Raw genomic sequence first — 19,469 nt, 5'->3', positions numbered from 1 at the left:
AGCATAACTAGCGCTCCTAGGTTGCAACTATGAATATCTGGGATTGGGACTTCCAAATAATTAAAGAAACCAGTGTGAATACGATACCTTAGTTGGCCGAATCAACATCTTAAAAGTAGAACGTTAACGTTAACCTTTTGCAACCGCTAACATTTATGTTTAGCAAATTGGTATTACTTCGATTACAGAATAGATGTTTTTGGCAAAATCTTATGCGTGACCCCACAAGATGACAGTGCGAATGACAAAGCAAATTGCTCAAACACAAATGGGGAGGGAGGGGGACTACTTTGTTTTGACCCACCAGCTTTTGTCTGATTGAGCGAAAGGACAAACAGTCAGTGATGAGGCAGTCGGTTGTATCATGTGATCATGTCCAGCTGAAAAAAGACACACTTCCGGTATTTTGTTTGAGGTTCAACCACTGAAACTGTGGGTTCAACATGTCGAACTCCACACTGAATACACTATTGTAGTGGTTATGAAACGGTTTAGGAATTATTTACCATCTTAATGCGGTTTCATTTCACCTTAGTAAATATAAAATTAATGGCAAGAACACTGACATACTTTATAATTAGTTATATTAAATTGTTTGATAACTCGATGGTTACAAGATGAGTTTTCTCCCCACTGGGAGATTTTACCTTATGTACTTGCTATTTGGGGGTTCAGGTCTGGTGTTTGCTCGTTTTAGGTTTCTTGCCTTGCTACACAGTAAAGTGACTTTGTGACAGTTCTCTGTAAAAAGTGATATACAAATAAAATTGAATTAAGCAGACATTATGTCAACAATCTATGCATGCCATGACAAATAAAAGTCCCATATTTACATTTAATCAAAGCTTTGGGTCCAAAAAGAAAACTAAATTGCCCTAACTGTGGTTCTAGGAAACAAGCATCATTTCAAAAAACTTAAACCCACCCTAAGAAAGTGCTCATCCTAGTTAACCAATGCTCACATGAAACAACTGTAATCGTCAACCAATGGTCCTGTATAGCAGATACCACAACTGGCTTAAGAGAAAATGATGACAATGAAAAACCTACAATAGAGATTTTAAAACTCGGAAATGCAACATAATGGTGAGGGAAGCAATTCTGTCCCCAAAATAGTCAATTAACATCCTGAATAAAGCACGGCTGTTCTACAGCAATGCATGGTACATAACCTAAATTTTTCTGTAAAATAAGAAGCTCTATAAGGTAATGCTTTAATAATGTAGCTAGGTTGTGCAAGCAAACCTCAATTAGAGCATCTGGCAAGCAAGCAAGAGCATACACTTTAAATACTGCATATTGTATTCTATTATTAACATCCCCCTATATACTGTTCAGAATGGTACAAATATCTATGGCATTCATTCAGTAATGAAGTACACAATGATGACCAGCAGGAAAGCTTAAAGACAATTCAATGTAGTACCTACTTCCAAATGAAAACTAGACAACCTGATTAAAAAGTATTTCCAGGGAAGAGATCTTGATACTGACAAGTGTTTTATTAGTAACACGCACAGACCTGGGGACTGAGCCAAAAGAGAAGCTGCCTGGAGCTACTCAAACTGTTCTACTGGCAATTACGAGACGAGATGGGCTGGGAGGGGGGAGGGTCCTGTTGAGGAAGGATGCAAAAACAAACAAAAAAAATGGCAAATTGGCTTCAAGCAAAAATGAACAGAAATGAGTTCAAGATAAATAAAATACAAGTTGTAGAAACAGATTTATAATTCAACTGTAAAATAACAACCCTCCAGGTAAGGAGTCAAGTGGTTGGAAATGTACATCAGTGTTCAATCCCAATGGCAGGAAGTGAGGTGTGCAATTTCCCTACAGTTTTAATTTAATCTTGAGCTTAAGTTTTGTTTTTAATCTTCAGTATCGTCCTGCTGATTCTGAGGAAGGCTCAAAAATTTACAATGAAAGGATTATAGGAATAACAATATCGTACTTATCTTTTACATATCAATAATTGAGATGGCTTTGAATTCATCCTACAATTTCAATTTACGTACCCCACACCTCACTTTCCTCAACAAAGCCCCCCATTGCCAACCCCAATCACCCTGCTTGGAATGGGAAATTGCCTGCACTTCATTCCCCTTCCAACAAATATTTTTGATCCAGCTTTCCATGTCCAGTTTCTCTTTGCTATATCCCGTGATATGTAGTCCATCAACATGAAAATTTAGCTGAGCAGCAAGATATCGAGCAAAAGAGTCTAACAGGCCTGTGTATCAAGTGATTTGTGGGACGGAAAAAGATCACAAGGGGTTCATGGCTCCTGGAGAGAGAAAAAGAGGGAGAGGCCGGCTTCATTGTCTCTCTGTCCTTTCTTCTGTTCGGCTTTGTCAAAGAGTTAAAAAGACTTCCCGCAAAAAAAGATGAAAGCAAGCATACTAGCATACTTCCACACACACATACACAAACATACTCCACACATGCACGCTCAACTTCAGGAATTGTAAGGCAGAGACTCGACTTTGAAGAAAGCTGGCTTCCCCACTTGTTTCCAGTTTCCCCAGTCCCCCTCATTTCTCCTCTGGTCATCCTCTTCTCCCCACCCCCCTCTCCATCTCTTCACTTGACTCTGTTGAAGGGATCATGGAGAGAGAAAGGGCCAACGGTATGGGTGGGTGGGTGGGGTAGCAGCTGGTAGGGAAGGGTTTTTAAAAAGAAGAGACCAGAGCTTGAAAAAGACCCAGCAGCCAATCACCAGAGCCGATGCTGGTGGAGGTTTCGACTGAGGACAGACCTGACATCAGCAGTGAACCTGAGAATTTTAAAGTAGAGAGAGATCAATGTCACTAATTACATATATGATGAGGACACAAAAGTAGAAATAAATTATTACAGTTGTATTGCTTATAATCACCTTAGTGCATCCAGCATGGGCAGCAAGTTAAGAAGCGACGTGTCGCTAGGGTCGCTGAACCACGACTTTATTGGTATTGCATTATCTGTAAGGCAAGCACACTCCATGACGGACAGAAAAGCAATCTTCCATCCTGAGTACACTAGACTGATTAGACCTGTGAAATAACATCAAAGGGATGATTCACTAAATTAGGATAAGTTATGCTCCTGAGTGAAGTCAAAATGTGATGATTCCCCGCATTCTAGACCAACAGAACCACAAAACATGTATGGCTATATGACCAACCTCTTTACCTCCCTCTCTAAATGGGGCTAAATCCTGTTCCCTACTCCGTAGTGCACTGCTAGTCAATGAATATCATCTATGAATCTGATTTTTATCATATTAAACACATGTACAAGTACATTGACTGTACAATGTGGAGGGGAAAAGCCTCTTTCCAGCATGCAGAAACATATGGAGGCCACTCAAACAGCTTTTCATGCAAAGCCACACCCTTCAACCAAACCTGTCAGAAAAAATCCATAAAACGACATCAAAGTTCATATAGGGAGGGGAAAAAGGCAAGTTCCTCATCCAATTGACTTCCCTTTAGTTATTTTAAGTGCAATGTTGCTGCTGCCACCAAGTGGGGAAAAGTTTTAACTAACATTATTACTTTTATAAGTTTTAAAACAGCACTGCCTCAAATTGTAGGCCCTAAAAAAATTTTGTTTGCCCTAAATTCTGGTTCCCTGCCCATGTTGTCCTATTTCTCAGAGAATTCCCCCAGTACTGCTATTAATGCTATTAACTGTTAATGTTCAGTCATAATATGTCATAACATTCTTATGCTGTAAACTAGACAAATTAGCTAGATATTAGCTTAGCTATATTAGTCTGAGCAAATAGCACATTTCAAAATATGAATGTGGTGAGGCCTACAAGGCCCTGTCAGCTTGGCAGATTAAAAAAAATAAAAAGCAAATATACTTTCTGCAGCATAAACTACCTAGAAAAGCAAGCAGTGGCCTTTATAGCAAATGATTGCAAGCAGAAATAGCAAGCAAATAAGTACTAGTGGAACACTAAAAACAGTGAATAAAATGTCATTATCGATACAGAATGTATTTTTACAGACATACAGTAAGCTATCCTATATTTTTGTGATTTAATACATTTTAAATACATTATTAACTTGCTGTAAATTAAGAGCTCACAGGCCATGATTGTATGAGAATAAGCAAGTCGATGAGCGACTAATTTGCGTGTAGTGACACTGAGGTACAGCAGAGAAGATAACTCACCTGGATGACTGCGGTACGCTCCAGGCGAGTTGTCCAGAATGACTATACTGGAGAGATCGTTGTGCACCACAGAAAGGTCTTTAATATAACTACCCAGGTCCAGTGTACAATGCTGCAGAGGGAAAAAGGGACAGAGGGAGAGTTAAGAAGACACATGGAAATAAAGGCCAGTAGTTCCACCATGAAATCATCAGTGCCCACTGAACTTGTACACGGGATCATAATTTTTGGCAGCTTCATAAAGAAAACGGAAAAAAGGTAAATCGCACAACCCACATGCTCTCAAGGGGGAAAACCTTTTTTTCCCACTTTAGCAAGGCAGCTTGGACAGAATCCATTTTGTGGGAATTTACATTTCCTTTTAGGGGTTTAATGTCAGTCAGAAAATAAAACAGTTACCTTATATTTATCTTTAAAACTAACACGGAAACATTCAAACAAGGGAAACAATCTAATGGTCACAGTCTAAAGAAGCAGACACTAGCGAAGACACTGTAATGGAGTACCTGTCTGTAGTATCTACGTTTCAGGATGCCCCTGTTGTTATCCAGCTTGTCAGCCACAGCAGACCCATAGATCTCCATACTGGCAGTGAACACTACAAGCTCATACCACTGACTGACCTGCGAGAGAGGGTCACACAAAACTCAATTAGAAGAGTCACAAATACAGTACAGGTGACAAATGACTCAGCTGAAACTACAATAGGCATACTAACACAAAAAGCAGCTACAGACAATGTATGACTCAATGAGTCATAGATTTTACTCACCACTTCTAAGAAGAAGTCGACATGCGGTCTCTTATGTACAAAAAACCTGACCGGATGTTTGTCTATTACCACCTTAAGAGAAAGAACGAAAGAAAGTGAGACATCTAAACATGGCGTGATACCTCCGCGCCACAGTATTAGATGAGTTCCTGTGTGCATGTTTGCCTGTGCAACTACTGCTCCCTTAATACAGAGTATCCCACAAGCATGTGAAATGTTTCTCCACATCAAGCCAGGGATATGAGTCACTTTTACCATGCTAATCGGTTGTCCCTGGAATAAGGTTTATATCGAGGAGGCCATTTTGACAGGTTTGTCTATGATCTACAAATTGTTATTATTTATTATCATTATTATTATTATCATTATTATTATTATCAGTCTGTGCATGTATGAGACTGGTCGATGCCCACCTTGAGGATGAAGTCGGGCGGAGTGCCGGGCCGCACTGTGGGCCGCAGCACCCCATCGTGATGGGAGTGGATTAGCGTCTCATCCAGATCCAGAACCAGAATCTTTCTCTTTACAGCATCTAAGGAGTAAAAACCACAGCCCTGTCAAAAGCACAGACCACCCTCTGCACCCCCAACACATCACTGCAGCAACCAACCCTCATTTACCATTACAGACCCACCCAGCAGCATAGCTCCACCTTCGACATCCGACAGGACATACCCATATGTATACAGTATACATGGACATACCCACAGTATACTACACAATGCCACATAAACCCTACAGTAGAGAAGATGTAGCCTGAAACTCATTGTGTATCTGGTAATATGTGTAGTTTTTATGAGACAGTACTCCATGATTTCCAATGGCATAATCCACCCCATTGAGATAACACTGTGATGTTATAATTCACCAACAGTGGATTGTATAGCAGCTGGATGGAGCTTCTATTGAAAGTATTTATTCTAGGTTTTTGGCACAGACACTACATTTACTCAGTGTGTTGACAATCTCTATAGTGCCTAACTTCATCTTCTCCCTTTCTTTTTCCCTGGGGCTCCTGCACATCCCACGCCCTGAGTTCACGGACCGCTCCAGCCTGTTTCCTTGCCCTGAGTTCACAGGATCGCTCCAGCCCTGTCCCTTGCTCTGTGGTCACGGACTGCTGCAGCCCTGTTTCTCCCCTGCTTCATGCCCATGCCTTGATACAGCCTGGAGCTCCACTTGTATCACCCTGCCCCTCTAAACTTCACTATACTGAACTATACAATTTGGACTTCTACTACTCCAGTTAGTTTATTACCTCAGTTTTAACTTGCTCAACCCATTTTATTTGCTGTGAGTGATCCCTTATTATATTTCTGATGCATGTGTTTGCTATTTGGGGGTTCAGGCCTGGTTTTTTCTCAGTTCTTGCTGTTTTTGCTCTTTTCTGTCACTCTGTAAAGCATCTTTGTGAGTTTCCAAGCAAAGGCGTGATACAAATAAAATTGTAGTGTATCAAACTCTTGATTCATCAATGCAGAAACTGAGGTAGAAAACTAGATACCAAGCAGTACAAAATCTCAATTAGCCTACTGGATGTGCAGACTGGTTTTGAGGAACAGGCAATGTAAAATTCAGTAAGGTGGTTCTGACAGCAGAAGGTACTTACTAAGTCTGTTTCTGGATACTGGTGAGAGGGGTAAAATGTCATAACGCACTGTCTGGTACTGGATTATCTGTAAAAGACAAAAAACAAATCAGGATGTTCCAAAATACTAATCCAAAGTAACATATTTTGTTAACAGAGACTCAGCATGTGGAAAGGACGACACAACTCACACAAATCAAACAGTGCCATCTTGGAACTTCACATAGGTAGGTAGAAGTGAGAAAAATTACCAAACAAGACAGAAATTAAGTTCAAGAACTTAATGACAGACATGTCCATATAAATACTTGAGGCATTTGTACAATTACTTGGTGCTGATTCTCGAAAGTGCACAGGACGAACTGGTAAGAAATATAACTCTCCAAATTATATTCAAAATATATTCTCCACTGTCTCACCTTGATTGACAGTTACTTAATGAATTTACTTCCTAACATAATGAAAAGTCAATTTTATTTCTCCTGAATTTGGAATGTCCAACAGTATCTCTGGGGTTGTCACTGCAATATTCTCCATCAATTCAAGAGAGTGCACACCAGCTCACTTGCTACACACTGCCAGCCACTGCTTCCTCCTACCAGCTGAGCGGCCACAGCTACAAAGGTGTAGGACTGTGCGAATGCTGTAGGTGGTATAGGATATCGTAGGTGGAAGAGGGTAGGGGAAGACCTGCTGGCAGAAATCCTCCCTTCCTGGCAAATATGATGGTCAATAACATCTTGGCCAGTGGGACACACAGCCGGCAGTGCGATTCAATCCCAGACTGTGGGACACATCACTGACCTGAGCACAAGCGCCTCAGTGGGATGTGCCACTCAATAGACAGCTGCTCTTGTTTTTAACCTGAAGCATAAGCTTTTTAGCTCCCCCGCCCCCCACCCCCCATACACGCAAACACACACACACATACACACAACATCACCACCATATGCCATTTTATGAAAGAAATACCTAGAACCCACACCTTGAGTAGTTGCAGTGACACCAATAGGAAATATTGGCAAGCCTAGACTAGGAATAGCACAGTAATCCTCCAACCCCTTCCTCCCTGAGCTAGAACGTACACACGGCAGTGGACAAACTTCCGGTTCTCACCCCACCATCCCACTCCCTTCTGGGCTATTTTTATCCTCCCCCCAGCTGTCTAGGAGTGTCAATGAGACAGGGGCTGGGGGTGTGAATGAGTGGCCAGGGAGACTGACAGGGTGACTTTGAGCAAAATGTGTGTCCTTAACACTACCCCCACTGGCACCCTCGCCTTCATATACATATACTTGGCCAACAGGCGCAAGAGACATGAGATCAGTTGTGGGTAACTACAGTGCACGAAAACTTGTAGTGTCCTTTGAATTTAACATTTCTAAAAGAGCTCTTCTGCAATGAAGAGAAAAGCAACATGCTAGTTATAAGAAATATTTTAGCTTCCTCATCTCCTTTCCTTGACTTTCTACTACTAACCATTATGCAACAAGCCATAGGTCAGCTTTAAGGCCATTAAGACTACAATTAATAGCATTACACAGAAGCACATAATTAAAACAACTTTTAGGTCACAATGGCTTATTTGTTTTAAATTTTAAAAACCCAGCAGGTGCTCCTTTTGCATCAGCATCAAATTATCTAGTGCCCCATAACCAATTTCACCAATCTGTAAACCTGGGCAGTTCAATTTCAACATGCCCTATCTGTACTTTAGGGCCCACTTACAGAAATCAACAGGCCATAAAGCCTACCTACAGGTTTAAAAAAATTCCACTGTGGGTTAGCTGTCACTTCCTTTTCTGTATAACACACACCTACCAAGAACTTCAACTAGCAAGAACAGAATGTTCTTCATACAACAGTGCACTGAGTCTAATTATAATGTGCTCTAGATAAGAGTGGTGACCAAATAATAACGGAAATGGCGCTTTCACTTAAATTAGCTCCAGGGAATGTCACAGGCCTTACACAATTGCGAACAAAAGTTACCAATTATTTCATTTAGCCTACAATCTCAATCTGAAATACTCAGAAAAGAAAAATTAAATAAAAGTGTGAAGTTAGAAATAGTAAAAAGGTAATAGTTGGTGTTTGTGGAAGTTTTTTATTGCAATTGTAATCAGGGCAATTGAGGAATTTGCTCATTCATGTTAAGTATAAAGTAAGAAAAACTCAGCATGCAATCTCCATAATTGTAAGCATGCTGACTGGGAAAATGCTGTATGTGTTCATACAATTCTATTCTGAGAGTTCAGTTCAGTTGTGGGACTACATCAACAAAAAAAATAGCTGAATGGCATTTATAAACAATAATAGAACATAACATTTTCTGATTACACAGGCCAAGTTTAATGCTTTGAACTTTACAATGAACATATTTCACAATCACCCACAGAGCTGGGACTTCTAAAATAGCCATCCCATCCATGAGATACAGTTCAGTGTTTAACCACATGCCTACCCAAATGTAACCTCAACATCAGAGGTGCAGGTGATTTTTCGTTTGGCAAATCAGTGTAGAGTTTGCCTTGTATGTTTAATGATCCTAGCGATTCTTTTCTTTTCCAGGGGCATTTTTCACAAGGTTAGTGCAACTGAGTCAATGCTGTTGGCAGCTGGGTTACACAACACTGTCCAGTCAACACTGGAACCAGGCCAAGTGTGCGTACACAAGAATTTTTGTGCAAGTATAGTATACGTATGGAAGTGAACAGGGCAGTCTTTGTGTCCCATAATCCCCAATACATTGCCTTACCTCCACTCCCTCCCTCTCTTTCGTTTCTAGAGTGAAAGCGAAATCCCAACGCAGCATAGATCTGTAGCTAATGTATCACACTTTCTTCACTTCCCATCCCTGCTACCCAAGACACAACCCGACTGGGACATTAACACAAAGAACTGCTAATAAATGCACAGTCGACTGAATCGACATATCATAGGCATGCAACACTTCAGCACGCATGCCCTTTTGGATGTGTTCATTACAAATGTTATCCTTTCAACGCACTGCAAGTCTGTTTGTGCTTGGTTCTATTTCAGTTGGCACAACAGTAACCATGACAAGTGAGTTTACAGCTACTTCGTAACGTTAAACTGTCGAGATACCAACAAGTGAACGTTAATGAGCTAACTTGGTAAACTACTTGACAAAAGTTAGCTAGCCATCAAACAAAGCACAAAAGACATGTCTCACAACTTGCAAAACTGAAATCTGCCAACGCTAGCTAGCTAATGTTACAATTTAACTTGCTCACCGTGCGAAGGTGCTTCCTGAGTATGTACAAAATGAAGCCCCATATTCTGGATGTCACTCCGAGGAAAGTGCGGATCCCAAGTAGACACTGCCGGGTCTTCAGCATGTCGACAACCACGCAGCAACCCACGCAGGAATCGGGGGAAGAGGAGGCAACAAGCTCTAGCCCTCCCAACAAATTGTTTTGTCAAACCAGCTATTCAGAGTGGGACTGAACCTGCACCGCAAATCCACCTCCAGAGCCTTTCCGAAACCTTGAAACGTTGCTAATGTTTCTAGTTGCTAACTGTACCGAACGCGTCAAAATCAGCAATTGAGACGGAACAAACGCGTGGACCCCTTTCAGCTATTGCTCAAAAGTTACGACTAATTCAATAAAATTTATAAAATGTAGTTCAAACGAACAGGACGAATAAGACTATCGTTTGATAGCAAACAAGCTCGCGATTACTGGTTACCTAAGCAAAGCAGCTAGCTAGCAGCTAGCTAGCTAGTGCTAGCTACCTAACAAGCAGATTGTCTGGCGAGCTAGCAAGTGGTTTGGTTTTCCGTATTACGGAGGGAAAAAATCGACCAAACTTCTGAACTCCTCTAGTTATACTGCATTTACCCTTCCCGTCTTTAAAAGAATGCATAAATACGACAAGACACCGTAAAAGTCAAACCAGCAGCCATCTAAACCGCTTCTAGTTCACAGCAAATCCGGAACCGAACTGTGAGCCGCCATCGCCGCCTTTCCGTCACTTCCGTCGGCAGAAAACTCTTTTCAACTTGAGGTTGCGCGCTGCACGTTCCCGAGACGGACTTCAAAAACAAACGTGGTCGGAGACACAGATGTAAGACTTTACACATGGGGAACAGGTATGCGGCACTAGGGACATTTCATACTTTCATATTCATACTTCATTACACTACTAAGCAATGTTTACACACACACGGACCATTTCATATATAGTGAGCTCCATAATGGGACAATTACTTTTTTTGCTCTGTACTATAAAATTTTGTATTTGTAATCAAGCAGTTTATATGTGGTTAAAGTGTAGATTATCCCTTTTATTAAAGGGTATTTTAAAAATACATTTTGGTTTCACCATGTAGAAATTAAAGCAGTATTTATGCATAGTCCCCCCATTTCAGGGCACCATATGTTTGGGACAGATGCCTTCACTGGTGTTTCTGATTAGTCAGGTGTGTCCTTGGTTCAGGTAGAGAGCTTTAGGTATCTAGTCTTGAATCTAGGCTTTTGGAGTCTGTTACTTGTGCTTGTCAACATGAGGACCAGAATTGTATCAGTGAAAGTCAACAAAGACATTATGAGGCTGAGAAATAAATAAAAAAGACTGAGACATATGCCAAACCTTGGGCTTATCAAAATCAATGTTTGGAACATCATTAAGAAGAAAGAGTACTGGTGAGCTCAGTAATCACCGAAGGCCAAGGAAGACCACTACAGTTGATGACTGAATAATTCAAACAATTATAAGAAACCCCCCCCCCCCCCCCCCGCAGAGGCTACACTGCAAGAAGCAAACCACAAGTTAGCCACAAAAACAGGATGGCCTGGTTACAATTTACTAAAAAGTACCTAAAAGAGCCTGCAGAGTTCTGGAAAAGGGTTTAAAATGTTTAAAATTGCTTACTAAATGTGGTCTGATCGTCATCTATGTCACAATAATAGACACACACTAATAACAAACAAATAATTGTACTTCTTGTCAATACTGAAAGCATCATTTAAACATTCACAGTCTAGGTTGGAAAAAGTATGGAACCTCTAGGTTAATGACTTCTCCAAAAGCAATTTGCAGTCAGGTGTTCCAATCAATGAGATGAGATTGGAGATGTGGGTTGGAGGTGACCTGCCCTATAAAAAAGACACACAAAGGTTGGTTACTGATAGAGTCTGCTCTTCTCAAGAAACATCTGCTCATGTGAACCATGCCCTGATCAAAACAATTTGCAGAAAAGCTTAGAATAGCTGTAGAGATGCATAAAGCTGAAAAAGGCTACAAAATATTTCTAAAGGCCTGGGTGTTCATCAATCCACAATAAGACAGACAAGTTGGCAACAAATGGAGGAAATTTTGTACTGTTGCTACTCTCCCTAGAAGTGGGCATCCAGATCATGGCAAGAGCGCAGCGTGAAATGTTGAAGGAGGTCAAAAAGAACTCTAAGGTAACAGCAAAGGACTTACAGAACTCTTTTGAACTTGCTAAAGTCTCTGTTCATGGTATTCATGGGAAGGACACCACGGAGGAGAACACTCCTCTCAAAAAAACATTGCTGTACGTCTCAAGTTTGCAAAATACCTCCTAGATGTTCCACAACACTTCGGGGACAACGTTCTATGAATGGATCCAACAAAAGTTCAACTTTTTTGCAGAAATGCAGAACGCTATGTTTGGAGGGGAAAAGCACTGCTCAACAACACAAAAACCTCATTCCAACTATGAATGGCATGGTGGAGAGAGCATCATGGTTTGGGGCTGCTTTGCTGCCTCAGGGCCTGAACAGCAATCATTGCGGGAACACGGATATCATAATTTTACAAGAGAAGGGTTCACAAACTTTTTCTTGCAATTGTGTGTGTGTACGCAAATAATTTAATCATAACGTATATAGAAGAGATCTGTGTATTTCATCCCAGTACAAGTCCCTGACTGGAGAATCATCCATGTAACAATTTGGAATAAACTAGGGTATGTACTGTGTGGAAGCAGTGATTAAATCATTGCTATGTTTAAACAAATAGCTTCAGTTTTATTAGAATTATTATTGGAATAAAAAATGATTGATCCATATCACTGCTCCTCTGAATTCCATCAAAGTGAGATGTACACCAGCTAAAATAATTAAAGACATTCTCTCAGTAGGTGAAGGGATTTTGCTAAATGTTGTCCAATTATGGTCAATTATGTATTGGTCACATGACTCCCAGAAAGTGAGTACTGCCACTGTCAAAACCATTCCATTTGATCCAGCAAATTTAATTCTAATTCCATGTAGGCATACATTAAATTATACCTATACAGAAAAACTATACTGGAATATCCTGGACAATGTAAACAGACAGCCCTACTTAATGACATTTTTTTTGTTCAATGCTTATTGTATCTAATAAAAACCTTGTAAAATATCACATAGCTGCCATCTGTTTAATATTGCTGCTGGAAGGTGTGGTTAATGGCAATCATCTGTGACGGGGTTTTCCCAATATCTTTGCTGTTAATGACATAATTATGACACATTCATGTTCTCTTAACCACCACTTCTTGTCTACATTTGGGACAATGAACAACATCAAAAACAAACCAGATTGCAACGTGTAGCTTATTGAAGGAACACTGCAAATAGACAAACACTTGCCCTCTTCTGGTGAATAAAGGCATTTTATTATCATTCCATGCCAGTACATATCCATGCATATCCATATTTATTCTCTTTCCTTTTCTTTCTCATGTATTTTCACATGAAAAAAGCATTTCAAATGAAGTACATATGCAATATGCTTTTTACAACTACTAAGATAAAAATATTTTAAAAACATTGGCATCATTCCATACAAACATGAAATAGGATAGCAATGAAATGTAGATATTCTTACAAAAATCATCTAACAGATCCACTATAATATTTGTATAAAATAAAAATTTGTGCAGTGTGGATCATAACACCACAGACTGGTGAACTAGCAAAATTCCTTCTGAGATTTCCACTCATGTTAAGCCAACCACGATATGTGAAGTACTATTTTGTATACGATATCCTTGTACCATGTTGAAAACTAACTCTGCCTGTCTGGCAAGAATAGTGTTCTCCCCAAATTAAGTTGAGTCATACACTTTGCAAGTATCCTTTCTTAGACATCCAGATCATCATCGGGGTCCTCCTGGTCAAAATCATCATTTGCGTCAGGTTCATAGAGGATCCGCCCAGCACCACGGCGAGGTTGAAGGAGAGCTGACTTCCTGTGAGAAAACAGGAAGCTTTAGCTGCACATAAAAGGACAGTAAGGCCTCATGGTAGTCACTGTTACTACTCCCTATATATATATATATATATATATATATATATATATATATATAATGTGCACAATACCACTATAATGCAGCACAGTGAGTTTATATTTGAGCTACGTCCATGACCACAGGCTAATCATTACTGCACTGTCTAATTGCACGCAGCATCTACCTCCTGATCAAATGACATTCACGATGACCATTCAAGCCCTGAGGACTTTGTGGACCTGACTAAACTCAGCATTGCTACACAGATGTGTACAAAGCAGAGAGGAAATAATAATCAATGGTGACAAATCTTCTGTAAAGATAAATACAACAATAATCCAACAACATTTTACCAACAAGTAAAACAGTGAACACAAAACCATTGAACCAATGTAAGACAAAGGGCTTGACCTCACCGTATTCAGAATGAATAAACTGGACCTTTAACCACATTTTACGGGAAAAGGAAATATGCATTACAAGTAGGGCTTAGTAAATCAATGGTTTATTGTGCATCATTACGACATGGCCAATGTTTCAATCCAATGTTTTGATTCAGGACTTGGCCTTCATGAGGTGGTGAGGAACAGACTGTTAAAGTCTATAATTTCCTTTTGCATTAATTTTTTGCCTCATTTTCACCTAATTATAATACACCTGCATAATCTATTGGATGTGTATGTCTTGTCTTTTGAAAGCACATTTTACGGCCATCTCATCCTGTCATTTTAATGTCCAAGCACTAGATTTTGAGACCATGAAAATCTTCCTGTGTGTTCCTATTGATGTCTGTTTTAATGTTATAGATCTTACAATAGCATTACATGCATTACAGCGTTACATTTCAGGTAGGCCAGAGGTGACCGAAATATTTCTTACTTCTCTTGACTGAAGACAAAAGGTAGAGACAGTTTCTCCTTAGCCTCCCTCTCAACTTCTGACAAACGGAGGTTAAAGGTCAAGTTTGCAGCAGGATCTGTCTGGAGTAACAAATCAAAAAGAAAAAAAGAAAAACTTAATCATGCTCATTATCTCCTTTTATCAAACACCCTGTTTCAGCACAGATTATAATCATTTTTGGGGGTTGCATCCAAGGGCACATTGCATTTTTATGTAGTTCTACAAGGACATAACCATATGAACACTTCAAATGTCTCTTTACACTTTGGTGTTTTATTTATTACTTCTTAATTTTGGAATTAACTTAAACTGTGAAATAAGAACACCCCCTTTGAATTTGCTCAATTTTTTCAGTCGGAATTTTTATCATGTTACACAGTGACATAGGCTAACTGCTTAAATTATCTTGTATCCTATTAAAGTCAGATCCCCAAAGGTTAGGAATTCTTGAATTTGAAGAGGTGGTCTTGACACATACACCAATACCTTGATCACTGCAGAGTCAAAACTGATTGCACTATGATCATTTCATCTCAGTGGCTCCATTACCTCAGAGCTGCTGATTCTCTCAGGATTATTGCACTGATTTCCATTATGTAGGCTAAGTAACAAACAGTGCCAAAAACATCATTCACAACATCTAAAAACTCCTCTTTCCCTGTCCTCCCAGTTAACCGAGGGGTAAATGCAGTCACCTGTCATTGTCTTCCCACAGATCATGGCATTTACACTGCTGCCTGAAGTTGGTGGTCAGTAGCATACTCTTATTTTTGAAGTAGTGTGTTCAGAATTTGATTGCAACCTGTTTTAAGGGACAACTTCTAATCAATTAAAGGTGGTACTTGCATGGTTTTCATGTGTACCAGTAACTTGTCAATGTGTTTGTGGGTGCTATAGTATTCTTTCAAACAGTACTGTTTGTGCTTGTGTATTTCTGGGTGTTCTTACCTCATATTGTTCTGGTTCTTCCTGCATGTCAACAGAACGGCTGGACTGTGCTTCTATACTGACTGTAAGGTCCTCTGAAACGCTGAAGTACTCCTCCTGATAACATAAGACATGATCAAAATTCATAGTATCCAGTAGTAAAGTTGATACACAAGACCTTTACATTTTATTGTACAATTTGACCAACCAGTTGTCATTATCAAATGCATTCATTCAATCATTTCATTTTCAAACTCGATCCTCTGGGGCCCGTGTATGCTGGTTTTTGTTCCAACCGCAATTGCAATCAGTAAATAATGAGTACCCTATTCACACTGTGCTATATTGCATTACAAAGAGAGAATTTTTTTTTAAATTAAGACCAAAATAAGACTGAGGTGAATCAATAAGCTCCTAATTGCTTTGCAAATGATAATGAGCCAAATCTACTTCCTGTTAAGTTATCATTTATAAAGCAATTAGGAGTTCACTTCAGTCTTCAATTTGTTCAGATAAAATTTATTTTCAACATTGTGTTGACACAATGCAGGTTTGACTCACTATCATTTTTTTGTGTCTTAGTTTGAATTCTTAAGTTACTATATGGTTAGTTTTAGCAGCCATGTATCCACAATTTCACCAATTAAGAGCCTATTTATTCACCTCAGTCTAATTTCATCAATTTTTTTACCCCTCTTTAACGCAACACAGCACAACGTAACATTTTTTATTCTATACATATTCTGTATATATATATTTACATACAACATTCTTTTTATTCTATAGGGTTTCACAATAAGAAAGGGGTCAAACAATGTACAGGATGTGAAATAATTATCCATTGATGGTATTTATTACACCATTTTCAACTTAATGTATAAACATGAACTCTCTTTATCTATGTGTATCAAGCTTTAGTAGTATGTATGTGAACTACACAGCACACATGATTGTCCTGTGTTCATTCATCAGTAAGCAATAGTTTTCAGATAAAGTATGTATAAGACCTCTAACAATCCGTACCTCTCGAGTAACTCTGCCTGATTTTGTGCGCCTTGTTGTTTTGGCAACAGTATGCTGTCCACTCATCCCAGGAGTCACCAAGATAACTGCAGTAGCTAGGTGGCACAAGCTACCCACAATGCCTTGTTGGTGCATGTCAGAGTGCAGTAATGCCAGAATACTTCTCAAAGCTCCCCCTGGTGGACACAGGAAAAATGTATTTAGCGGCACTATAGACTGGGAATGCAGAAACTAATGCCAGGAAACTTTTGATACATCTCTGCTTCTCATTTTCAATAAGAAAGAAACTTTCTTTCATTAAATTGAAGAAAACAATGATTAAAAAAATAAGGAAAGAAAAGGTTTGGGGGCTGCAATTTCATAATGAATGGTGGGACCTGCCGTTGTATTTAATTTTTGTACTTTTTAGCTGATCCTCTGATTACTTAAAAAAAAAGGATTTCCAAACTTGTAAAATGTTTTAACAGTTATGATTTTAAATTAGATTAAGAAAATTATGTATCTCATTAGAAATTAATGGCTTCCAGTACAGAGATTCATCCAAGAAATTCTTGTTACCAAGTCTGTTTATAGACTTTCCAAGCATATTATGAAGTTTTTTCGTAGTTTCCTAAAATTCAGTTATATGGAATTGCAGCAAACCTCTCCTCAGCTCCTGCAGTCGTTGGCAAACAACGGCAGGGGAATGATGTCTCAAAATCCAAGATAAGGAATCAATGACAAGTATCACTTCCTTCAGCTCTTCAGACTGTCTGAGGCATGTGTTGATCTCCTGAGGGATGAATTGGTTGACTGTGAATGGTGGACATTCAGTCCAGCCCAAGGGGTCCGTGTATCCATCATGAAAGCAAAGTCTATTTGGGGAAAAACAAAGGAATATTAATACTTTACAATGCTACCCAGTCCACAACATTACACATCCTGCAGTTTCTATGTTAATTCAAACTGACTGCATTGCAACTCTAGTAGTCAATGTTTAGATTTTATGGAAATGCCAATATTTTTTACACAAGCAGACAAACGAAAGCTTTAAAGACTGTTAAAAAATAATTGCACTTATGGGTAGTTCAATCTTACACAACAATTGTTTTAATTTAATGTACAGCAGATGCTCAGTCAGGCGCACAGCCCAGAGCATCTTAGGCTATTTAAAACTTTAAAAAAACCAGCCCACATAGCCTCAGGTATAAGTGCAATAAGGTGGAGCGTGTGAGGGAAATTCCAAGGACCCTGACATATCGAACATGTGATTTCCTAGGGTGGTGGGGCCCAATGTGGGATGTTTTCATGAGGCCTAAAATCCCTGGTGGCATCCCTGTCCTCGTGACAGGTATAGGTATAATTTTGTTTCAGCAACTATTTATCATATTAGCAGCACCACAGAAGTAGTGAGTCTTCTTGATTCGAACTTGAATTAAGACAATGCTTGAAACATTCTAGATAATTCTTCAAAGTTATACTTAAATGACAAAACTGACAGGTCTAGAAAAACAATACGTCTGTGCAGATATTCTAGAGAATGTTGAGAAGCATGAAATTCCGAAGTGTCAATGAAATGCGCCGATAACGTTACACCTTTATACAGCTAATCTTACTTTTGTGTGCATCTGCTGTCCAATCCAGCACGAAACTCGTTCTCGCAAACATCGAACCCCAGCACATGAACGACTTCTTCCCTGAAACACACACCAGGACACCCATTCTTGCACTTTCTTGGGATCATAGCGGGCTAGCCAAATGTAAAATGGCATTTATTGTTATGCAAAGGCATGAACGCATTTCGTTACTCACCGTTTTAGTGCAGCATTAACAAAGCCCTTCAGAAGCTGTCGCCCATTGCAATCCGCCGTATCTAAATGATATTAAAAACCTAACATTAGCTTGTTTTCTCGACAAACAAAAACACATTCAGTAATAAGTACCATTTCACAATCTGACTGGCCATTTAACATAAACTGAAACACATTGTATATCGTTTACAACACTACTGTATGCACATAACTAGGACAACAGTCTTGCTAGTATTGTCATTTTAATTATCGCTTCTCATGAGCTCTAGCTAGCTATCGCTTGCTACCAGTTCAACAGTCGATACTCCTTTAATAGGTTTTATCTTGAAAATGTTATTTAGTTCTGCATGTATCCATGTCATTTTGCCTTGGATTATGACGAATCCTCCTCCCTCGTTCATCTGCATTATATCCAGTAACATGTTGATCTTCTTCTTCTTCGATTACGTTTATGGGCGGACGTAAAGCAGCAAAGGGTGCATTCCACCCACTGACGTGGAGTGTGAACTGAGGCGACTACTTGCGATTCCAAAAAAATATATACAAAATTGAAATCTAATTCTATGAATCAGCCCGGTTGTAACGTATGACAAATTTCATGCCTCTTCATGCCCTGATGATTTCGTCAAAATTTTGTGAACTTTAAGTTCCTCTCAATGTTCCTCTTTCTCTCCAATATTTGCTACAATCATTATTTACGTGCAAAGCAGTTTCTACTTCCCCACAAAATGAACACCTTCCGGATTCACGTTTTTTTTCATTTATTTAAATAATATACGGCGTGCTATTTAATCATGTGACCAAGTAGTCTGGCTATAACCTTCTCCACCTTCCTGTCTCCAGCCCTTGAACTCCTAACCAGTGGGTTAATGGCAAATAATTGCCGAGCCTTGCTTTATCTGTTGCACTCATGTTGCCACCTCTTTTTAAAATGATTTTTAATTAGCCCTTTAGATTGTGACTAGCTGGTACTGATCCTATTTTTGTACAGTCTATTTACTGCTCTGAAATTGTAGGCTATTTCACAGTGCAAAGTCC

The 19,469-nt window shown here is 39.4% G+C and overlaps 2 protein-coding genes across 2 annotated transcripts; both read right to left on the bottom strand.

Annotated features, from left to right (window-relative positions):
• Positions 1–1,290: 1,290 nt before the first annotated feature.
• Positions 1,291–10,527, bottom strand: LOC118223286 (CTD nuclear envelope phosphatase 1A). Its single transcript, XM_035409617.1, has 8 exons — positions 9,782–10,527; positions 6,546–6,612; positions 5,350–5,468; positions 4,937–5,008; positions 4,671–4,787; positions 4,165–4,276; positions 2,876–2,960; positions 1,291–2,773 (listed from the first exon to the last, which is right to left on the bottom strand). The coding sequence occupies exons 1-8, from the start codon at positions 9,884–9,886 to the stop codon at positions 2,713–2,715; spliced, it is 738 nt and encodes a 245-aa protein (XP_035265508.1). The 5' UTR covers positions 9,887–10,527; the 3' UTR covers positions 1,291–2,712.
• A 2,625-nt stretch (positions 10,528–13,152) lies between these two features.
• Positions 13,153–19,181, bottom strand: elp5 (elongator acetyltransferase complex subunit 5). The gene is made up of 8 exons (XM_035411824.1): positions 18,799–19,181; positions 18,433–18,493; positions 18,237–18,317; positions 17,284–17,495; positions 16,642–16,817; positions 15,640–15,735; positions 14,671–14,771; positions 13,153–13,752 (listed from the first exon to the last, which is right to left on the bottom strand). The coding sequence occupies exons 1-8, from the start codon at positions 18,851–18,853 to the stop codon at positions 13,644–13,646; spliced, it is 891 nt and encodes a 296-aa protein (XP_035267715.1). The 5' UTR covers positions 18,854–19,181; the 3' UTR covers positions 13,153–13,643.
• Positions 19,182–19,469: the final 288 nt, after the last annotated feature.

Source organism: Anguilla anguilla, chromosome 3 (genome assembly GCF_013347855.1).
Source record: "Anguilla anguilla isolate fAngAng1 chromosome 3, fAngAng1.pri, whole genome shotgun sequence".
Lineage (NCBI taxonomy): Eukaryota > Metazoa > Chordata > Actinopteri > Anguilliformes > Anguillidae > Anguilla > Anguilla anguilla.
This window is presented reverse-complemented; position numbering and strand designations above follow the sequence as displayed.